The sequence below is a fragment of the Trachymyrmex septentrionalis genome, unplaced genomic scaffold, assembly GCF_001594115.1.
Source record: "Trachymyrmex septentrionalis isolate Tsep2-gDNA-1 unplaced genomic scaffold, Tsep1.0 scaffold146, whole genome shotgun sequence".
Taxonomy (NCBI): Eukaryota; Metazoa; Arthropoda; class Insecta; order Hymenoptera; family Formicidae; genus Trachymyrmex; species Trachymyrmex septentrionalis.
This window is the reverse complement of record NW_017304609.1, coordinates 144,631-154,663: the sequence shown is the minus strand read 5'-3', so window position 1 is coordinate 154,663 and position 10,033 is coordinate 144,631. Positions and strand designations below refer to the sequence as shown.

Sequence of the window (10,033 nt, the reverse complement as noted above, 5' to 3'; positions counted from 1 at the left end):
TATAATATTCAAAATCCTTAACAAACTCATATATTGAAGATTCTTTATTAATATAAGTGTTAATGTTTGTGTTTTGAAATGTAAAGAGTGTCCCAAAATTAACGCAAGATTTAAATTAAATAGAAAACACAGTTTTTAGTCTTTTGATTGTTATTTTTTTATTGAATCATAAAGTACATAGAATAGGGTTATTTGTGGAATAACACATCGGGCAAATGGCCTCCACGGCTTTGCATGCACATACGCACTCGTTTGTCGACATTTTCCATGACCATTTTGCATAAATGTGGCTGAATTTTGTTGATGTAGCGTTGAATCTCCTCCTTTAATGCACGGGTGGTTGTGGGCTTGTTGACATAGACCTGTGATTTCAAATAACCCCATAAAAAGAAATCTAATGGTGTTAAATCACACGATCTAGGGGGCGATTTTGGCGATTAACAAAGCCATCAAGGTGAAAATGTGCTTCATCGCTTAGGATGATTTTGCTCGAAAAATCAGCATCCATTTGTTGATGTTCAATAATCCATTTTCACGCTCCATTTTCACTAACCCTAAACTGTCAGCTGTTAAATTGTTTTTTTTTTTGGGTTGCCAACACTTTACTGCACAAATGGCGGCAAATTCAAATCTTGCGTTAATTTTGGAAAACCTTTACTATCACAACGAACCATACGTAATATTATTCTTTTGATATAGATCTTCTTGTTCAATTATTGCTAAAGAAGGACCTGTGTGTCCCGAAACGTCCAATTATATATGTTATTACTTAATGTTTTTCGTTTAATAAATTTATGATATATTTATTCACAACAATTAATAATAGAATAAAAACTTTGTCTTTGAAGAAAAATTTTGAAATGATTGGGGAATATGTTGTTGTTTCTAACTCGGATTCCTCAAACTTTAATAAGAGATTTTTTACTATTCCTTATTTCAAGAGAATGTCTGAGAAATTCAAATTCCTCACAAGCAAATTTGATTTGAATATAGCTTATAAACCAATGAGCACTTTCATAAAAACTAGTAAAGACAAAATTAAAAAAAAAAGACCTTTCGAATGTCTACAAAATAAATTGTCAAGATTGCAATTATTTTTATGTTGATCAGACAAAAAGAAAGTTAAAGACACGACTTAAAGAACATATTAAAGATTTTAATAAACCAACTACCTCTTTATCAGTTATCTCTTATCATAGATTGGAAAGTAATCATACGATTGATTGGAAAAATTCTTGCATTCTGGATGCGGAACGTTCTTATTATATTACATAAAAGGATAGTCTCCGAGATAATACACATAAAAAGGCCTTAATAAGCAGAGTGATATAGAATGTTTTCCTGAAATTTATCTCCCTCTTATTGATAATTAGTTCCTCTCCCTACTCTTAGTGTTTTTCCCCCTCCATTCGCATTCCCTCTCCTTTCCTCACATGATATAAATAGTCTTCTGTTTTAGAAGGGTCTTCATAATTGTCGGAATTAAATAATAAATTTTCTATACTACATAAGTCTTATTACATAAGTTTGTTACTTATTCTGATATCTTAGTTGTGAGTTTCATTGGACACATGGTAAGTCTTGTTCACAATCTTAAATTATTTTCCGTGAATTGTTATGAATTTGGAAGCGCTTGGTATTGGTACAATAAAAAAATTTTAAATAAATTCTTTTTTATTTCGTTAATAGAACTGGGAAATTCCGTATTTTTGCACAAATTTTCGCTCTTTAAGATGACGAGCATTGTATCATAAGATTAAAATATCATTCATCTCTCTTGATTTACTTTCAAGCTGTTCAACTTTTACAACAAGCAAAGAGAAAACACTTCACCTTGTTTTAATTTATAAACTTTGCGCTTGTATTTTTATGTATTCTTTTCAATAATTTTATTTTATTGTAACACCTTTCAACTACTGTGAATTATTTCTTGTTTGTAATATTTTTATTAATTGTCGTCTTTTATATACTGATGATGGTCAAATCTTGATCGAAACGTCTACTTATTCGTTTATTTGTGAATTTTAAATATATGACTCAAGTTTACATCTATTGTTGTGGCTGTATGTTCTTTACTATTTATATTTATGATATATTGTTTTCAATTGGCTCGATTATAGACCGTTCTTTTATAGGTTTGCATAATACGAGCGTTTTGAATATAAATATTAAACAAGATATTAAATGTATAGATAACAAAGGATCACAAAAGACTGAAAAAACTAAAGACTGCCGACTGAGCACTGTTGCGAGCAGGATCGAGGTAAGGCCGGATTGGTCGGATAAGGTTAATTGCAAATGGCGCTCAAACAAAAATCCATTCCGTTCAGCGAATTGCCTTCCAATTAGGGATTACGAATCAGGACCACTTTCGTTTCAAGTTAAGTCTCCTTCTCTCTTACTTTGTGATGCGCATCAAACTTAATACGTGTACCAATACACATGACGGTCCAAAACCTGTAACTATAAAATGCTACCGCGCACTACTGCCCTCTGAAAAAGTGGATGTTAACTGCACAACAATATCCATTTTTTTTTGCGATGCTCCCGATGGAAATAAATAGTTGGAATAACTAAAATCTATCAAATTAATAAAGATTGATCAATGATTTCAGCGATTTATTTCCGTCGCGGTTTTGAGCCGTCATGTCCTCTCTCAGGTTTCTCTCTGCCAATACTTTCACAATGTAAACTTATATAGCTGCATAAACGTATGCGTAAAGAAAATTTTCTAATCACATTTTACGTGTGTCTTTATAGGAGAAATGTGAATGGATAATTTTCTTTATGCATATATTTATGCGGTTTATATATCTATGCAAGTTTGTGTGGATATACCAAACCATTATACTAAACCATTATCTGTGGCAAGATGGCGGATCTCAATCGCTGACGAAAGAACGTGACGAAAATGAGGCTGCTTTCACATGCGTAACTTGCGTAAGCGTAACTAGCGTCAACTAATCAAATTGTATCAAATTATATCTCCTACTACACCTTATTCTGATGAGACGATTTGATTGCAAGTTACGTTTCAGCCTATTCGACATTAGACACAAGCTGATCGCAAGTTTGTTGCAACAGCAATCTGAAGCTTGCATTTTGAAATTAACATCTTCATATTGGCTGTCTCAAAAACTTGCGATCAACTTGCGTCTAATGTAGAATGGGTTTTATGCAAGTTACGCTGCATATGAAAACAGCCTGGGTCCGAGAAACAAGCACATCTTGCTACTTCCACCATGATTGTAAAAATATGTACGAGGATAGTTCGAAAAGTTCTCGGCCTGACATGGCACCGGTAGTATCAAATGGCTATGATTTTTTTTTAAGTTTGATCCTTCAGAAGGTCTCCGAAAAAGTTTCAGACAGATGCGATTAGTAGTTTGTCTGTTGCGTCGAGTAAAACAAACAAGTTTTTTGGTATTTCTTGAAAACTTGTTTCTTACATTTCTGCAATTGCAGTCGCAAAACTTCATGAATTGAGCTTCGAATTGCTGCCACACGCACCGTACTCACCAGATTTAGCCTCCAGTGATTTTTTCCTGTTCCTGAATCTGAGGGTGCATCCCGTGTACACGGAATCGGAAACGGTACGGGTTTGTTACTAGAAATTTTGAGATCACTACAATTCCGTTCCGTAAGAAATTTCTCTACTCGTCTCATGTTCCGAAACGGAATGAAAACGGACAGAATATCGCCTCAGTCGCAAATTAATTTGCTAATTTAATCGATATTTTGTTATTTTAATGCGACTAAAGCAATAATATGCATAATTTGTGCAATCATCTTATCTATAACATTATTTTGAATACTCAAAAATATTAAATTATAAGTGAGATATATTTTGTTACTAAAATTTCATTACGTTCCGGCGACATGGAACGGATATATAATAGAGAAAATTTTTACGGAACGGAATGAAATGTTCAGCTGAATTGGTTAAATCTAAAAATTGAAACAAATATTCAGCAACTTTTTTTGTAAATTTACAACAATGCATGAAGAAGTAGTGTTTTACTCAGCAAACGAATGGATTAAAATGGATTAAAATTTTTTTCTACCTAAATGCTTATTTTAAATAGCGAATACTTTTTTTTGGATTTAATTTAATTCAATTGGATTCAATTAAATTCAATTAGATTCATTTTCTATTCAAAATTTTGAATTGAACAGTATTGCACAGAAAAAGCTAATATTATTTTTAGATTGAAAGGCATAGAGATGCCATGCAATTCCTATAAATGATTTAAAATTCATTCAGGATTGAAAAGCATTTATTTTGTTGAGGCTTGAATCGGTTATTAAATTCAATTTGCTTTTGAGAGAAGAAAAATAGTTCTTTATTGATGGACAGACGAGACGAGATTAACTCGCATGGCAACGATGCGAGAGTCTAACTTGTTTGTTTAGTTAGAGTGACATGGCAACGCGACGGTCGACCCGAATAACAAAAACAATCGAGACATGCCACGGAGACACTCGGGCCTTTTCGTTGAACATCGATAGCGCTCTTACATTACTCACACAAGCACACTAAGCTGACTCAACACATTTTAACATTCGTGAATCAATATTTCTGAAAATCTGAATCCATTTCAATTTATTTCAATCCATTCTCGTTTGCTAAGTACTAATGTTAAAATTATTGCAGAAGGCAAGAAAATGTTGGTGCGCTGTTCCGATATTTAAGAGTGAAAATTTTATTTCACTTATAACATTTTATTGCAAAAATATACAAGAACACGAAAATTGGTACAGTGGATACAGTCAATATTTACACAAAGAATGAGGCGGCACACCAAGGCGCAAGTGATAATTTAGTCCTTGAAATGCAAACGACCGATCGTGAGAAGTTCTTCAATTACTTCAGAATGACATCGAAATTATTTAAAGAATTGCTGGCATTATAGTTGGACTATGTATTATATATATAAAACAAGAATATGTCGTATTGAAAAATAAGAATTATTATTAATTTTCTTCTTCAAGTTGTCAAATTCTCAACCATCAACAATAGCTGAATCGACATAGCCTGCAATCGACATGACATTCCGTTGATTCCGTCTGTATGCCATTGCAGCTATGATTCCGATGGTTCCGATACAGTAAAAAAACTTGTTAAATGCTAGTGAACTGATTTCTAGTAAGAAATTCGTTCCGTCATTCTGATTCTGTGTACATGAGACGGCACCATAAAGAAATGGCTCGCTGGAAAAAAATACACTTCAAATACGGAAGTCATCGCTAAGATAAACGCTTATTTTGAAGGGTTAAAAAAATTGTATTATACTGAAAGTCTAAAGAAGTTGGAATATCGTTGGTCTAAGTATATTGATTTACAAGGAGGACTATGTCAAAAAATAAAAAAAAATTTTTCCACAAATCATGTTTTCTTTGTCAGGCCGAGAATTTTTCGAACTACTTTTATATATACATACGTGTTCATAGTGTTACGTCCGGCGGACTCACGCGACTCTTTTCTTTCATAAAGATCTCGAATTCCTCGAAGCTCTAAAATTTTATATTCTATCCTTTTTATTTTTCATCTTAAAAACTAAGAATCCGTTATCTCCTCATGAATGTCGCTCCGAGATAAAAATCAATGATTAACGCCAAGATTAACAATCAAGTCGCGAACGATTTTCGCGAATTCGTAATTATAAAATTTAAGAAACGGCACGCGACGTTCAGGGGTAGATTCTGGGTGGTCCCGTGGCGACGATGCGTCCGCGACATTTCGGCGCCCGAAACGTACGTTTCCCCATAAATCTTAGGGTCATAAAATTTTGGAGTTTCACTTTCCCACTCTATCGATTCCTGTCAACATCTTTCCTCCCCCAAAAACTTGACCAATCTAAGAGCGAAAGAAAATCCTACTCCCAGCTAACGAAACCTATTCCACCAATCCAAATTTGAGTAATCTGCGGCGATTAGTATAAAAATCGCGATTCCGCAACCCCCGAGTCAGTTTACCGTCAGTTTTTGACATAGACACCAGTCAGTTTACAGTCAGTTCACAGTCAGTTTTGATATAGACACCCAGTTCACAGTCAGTTTTACAGAAAGTCTTTTTAGAGAACATATAGCGTGGCAGTTAGATAGAAGAACGTACGGATAGAGTCAGTGAGTTTGTCGCGATACTCAAAAAGTTCTATTCGTTTTTCGAAGCCCTCTTTCTTCAATAGAGTCAGTGTTAAAGAAACATCACCAGCCTTGCACATCCTGGCCGGAGGATCTCCAACGATAAGCATCTCTGTAGTAAGTCAGTACTCGTATATTTCTATTCTCTGGCTCCCTCCTCGCTTTATTTTTTTGGTAACTTATTTCAATATTTCATTTTATTTTTTTTTTTTTTTTTTTTTATTCATTTGTTTTATTTTATTTTTATTCTTTTCTTTCTTTCTTTCTCCCTTCTGATCTCCTATAAGAAAATGAAAACATTGCAGTGCGTTCACGTTATAATTTCAATCTGTCGCCGTCGCCGCACGATAATTGTTCGTCTCCTGTCGACCGGTCGTTCGTGTCCGCTAATACTATCGTCATCCGAGGAAAATTAGGCCAAATCCTCTCAAATCCACTCACCAAAACCTCCTTCTCTTTTTATCCTCCCGCTATTCTCTCCGTAACTCCTCCTTTCCATTCTGCTATGATACTTCACACACACTCTCACACATCGATAAACGTGTACATTTAAAACCGAAAATTGTTTTAACCTGACAAAATTATATTTATATTTTATTCAAAATGTATCACTACAGTTTTTTTATTATATCATTGTAAAACTTACTTCCCGGTAATTTATTTAAACCAAACCCCTCCTCGTATTCTTAAGCTCGCCCGAGATTGCACTTAGCCTTCTCCCCGGTCACTCGGATTAAGTTCCATGACCGAAAGCCAAGGCATACGGCCGTACTGGCACAGCTGGCGTTAAAGTGCGCCCCTCTCGGCACACTGACCCAGTTTTGGGCCCTTTCTCGAAGTACGTCCGACTCGTGTGTCCGTTTAGCGGAGCACGAGCAGAGGATTCCGCTTCGTCCTCCGTTCGACCCCCGGCTCGTTAGGAGCCTCAGGACGAAGCGAAGCGCCTCCCGATTTGCGTCGGTCCTCCCCCACGGCTCCCTTGCGGTCCGGAGCCCGGACGCGACCAAATCGGTCTAACAATTCGGTTCCTCGTTACGTTCACCCCCTCAACTCCGCATGCGCGCGGAGTTTGGACGTAACAATAGTGTCGCTCGTCGCTCATATTCAGCATCAAACGTGATTTCATATGTCGCTAACTTTGAATGTCGCTCATATAAATGGGTTAGCAGTAATAAATTTTTGATGATAATTATATTAATTGTATTATGTAAAGTCCAAAATGTTATATCAAAAACGATATTACGATTAAACTTGTCAAGTTGATACGATTATGCACAACAAAAATAAAACGTAACTATATGGTAAAATAAACTAATAGCATCTATATGCATTAATAAATGTATAAATTTAAAAAGAGAATATAAAAAAAAAGAGATTTTGAGTTGATCTTTTATTTGAAAGACGATGTCTGTGGATTTTAAGAAAATTATTAAAAAGTTATAAACAAATAACAGATTATATGCTTCCATACACCCAAGAGTCAAAATGCTATTTTTGTTTATGATCATTTCACAAATATGTACAACAGCCATCTGAAAATTTCATGAAATTATCGCAGATAATAATAAATAATACAATAATTAAATTGGTATAATGTATTGCGATCATAAAGAAAAGTCGGTATAAATAAAATTGAAAATAAAAATAAAAATAATCAGAGTTAAACAAGATAAAATCACACGCAACAAATTTTTTATTAATAAGAAATTTGTTTATTTATTTACTTATTACGATAATTATTTAGAACACCACGAAACTCGATAAAAATATATTTATTCAACATGGTTTCACTCAAAATGATGAAAGAATCTGGCAAAAAGGCATGTCTGACAGCACTGCCTTAAAGGTTTATTTTCAGGAATTGATTTTTTAATATTCGAGGAAAATTTTACTGGAAATATATACGACATATAACGTATACTACAGTATTTCGAGTAAAATTTTCCTCGGAAAGGACGTTTAGAATAATAGATGTCATCGCAAAACTTAATAAAAATATATTTATTCGATACGTTTCTATTCGAAATGAGAGAATGTAGAAGAAAAATGCGACAGTCTGCCTTAAAAAGTGACTTCAGGTTATGACAATTCTTTACCTGAATAGTTATTAGAGCTGCGTAATGTAAACGTCATCCGAGTATCTCCGTGTATTATCTTATTATCCAATGTTAAACGCGAGGATAAAATGATACATGGGAACACTCTGGTTATGTTTCCGAACATAGCATAACTCTAACCTAGTGAGAAATGGCAGTGAAATCGATGATCGGAATGGATGACGTCGATTCGACATCAATTCGATAATTTCGACGTCGAATCGACACCGATTCCACTGTCATAATGTATTGTTAAATTATTATTATTATTTATTATTATTATCTAATTATATTATTTAATTATTATATTATTTGTTATAATTTGCGATAATTTCATGAAATTTTCAGATGGATTGTACATACTTGTGGCGTACATATATAAAATGATCATAGACGAAAAGAGCATTTCGATTCATGGGTGTATGGAAGCATATAATTGGTTATTCGTTGATACTTTTTTAATAATAATTTTTTTAATCCATGTTCACGTCATCTTTCAAATAAAAAATTAATCCAAAATCTCTTTTTTTATATTTTCTTTTTAAATTTGTACATTCATTAATGCATATATGCTGTTAGTCTATTTTGTTATAGTTTCGCTTTATTTTTGTTGTGCACAATCGCATCAACTTGACAGGTCCAATCGTAATACTATTTTTAATATGACATTTTGGACTTTACATAACACAATTAATATAATTATCGTCAAAAATTTATCTCTGCTAGCCCATTTATGAGCGACATTCGAGATTAGCATATGAAATCACGTGACTCATTTGTCGCTGAATATTAAAGTTCCTTTAGTAAGTGGCTCTTGCACACCAGCACGATGCGCGACACGCAACGAGCGACATACAGGTTGTCTTCACTCGAGTATATCTATGTATCATTTTATCCTTGTTGCTCACCGAATGTTAAACGAAGATAAATAATACATGGACGTACCTGGATAAATTTCCGAACACAATCCAATAAGCATATATATAATTTTTTCAGTAGAGGTGTAAGATGTTTTGTTACATATATCAAGATTATAGTATATAAAGGTATCAATCAAACTTTATCAATGAAATTTTATCCCTAGGATGAAAAGTGAAAAGTGAAAATTTTTATTATTGAAATTAATGGAGAAATTTTTCACTTTTCACTTTCCTAGGGATCAAGTTTCATGATTGATACCAAGATCACATTTTTCAATTAATTCTGCTTTTTGTGTAGCCATGCGCAGTTCGACTCATTCGCTTGTCGCGTACGAAAAATGTTCAACTTCGCCCAATTTTGGCTGTGACGTCGCGATACTTGGAAAAATGATATATATTTATTGAACTGTGTTCGGAAATTTATCTGGATGCACTCAGATGTGGCGACTACTACTTTGTCAGAGGGCAGTAGTGCGCGGCGTTTTGCGGTTTACAGGCTATGTCCTCTCAGATTTCTGTTTAATTATCCTCTCTAACCTAATTTTATCTGATATCTGATTCTAACCTTCGCAATCTAGTTTTTTAAAGTTTGTTAGCAAATAAAATACTCGTGCAATTATTTATTTACAAGAGATTATTATTCACTGGGGATTCAATATAATTTTCAGATGTCTGAATTAACGGAAGTTGAGAGTAGTAAAATTTTCGGAGGCTGGCAGAAGGTATACACGCACAATAGGTAAATGTATAAAACATATCCAGAAACACGTGTCTCAACAAAATCGCACATCAACAAATCTGATTGCTTATGATGCTGGCAATTTGCCGTAAATTTGTCTTCAACAATTTCGAGTATGCCGACAATATGTGTGT

The 10,033-nt window shown here is 34.0% G+C and overlaps 1 protein-coding gene across 4 annotated transcripts in view; it reads left to right on the top strand.

Moving 5' to 3' along the window:
* The first annotated feature begins 2,360 nt into the window (after positions 1-2,360).
* The window catches only part of LOC108745690 (S-formylglutathione hydrolase), a 33,086-nt gene continuing 25,413 nt past the window's right edge, over positions 2,361-10,033 (top strand). The window contains exons 1-3 of one of the 4 annotated variants that reach the window (XM_018481986.1): positions 9,264-9,286; positions 9,459-9,648; positions 9,829-9,899. In XM_018481986.1, the coding sequence (XP_018337488.1) occupies positions 9,589-9,648; positions 9,829-9,899 (131 nt within the window). In that variant the 5' untranslated portion in view covers positions 9,264-9,286; positions 9,459-9,588. The other 3 variants (XM_018481987.1, XM_018481989.1, XM_018481988.1) reach the window with 3 other exon arrangements.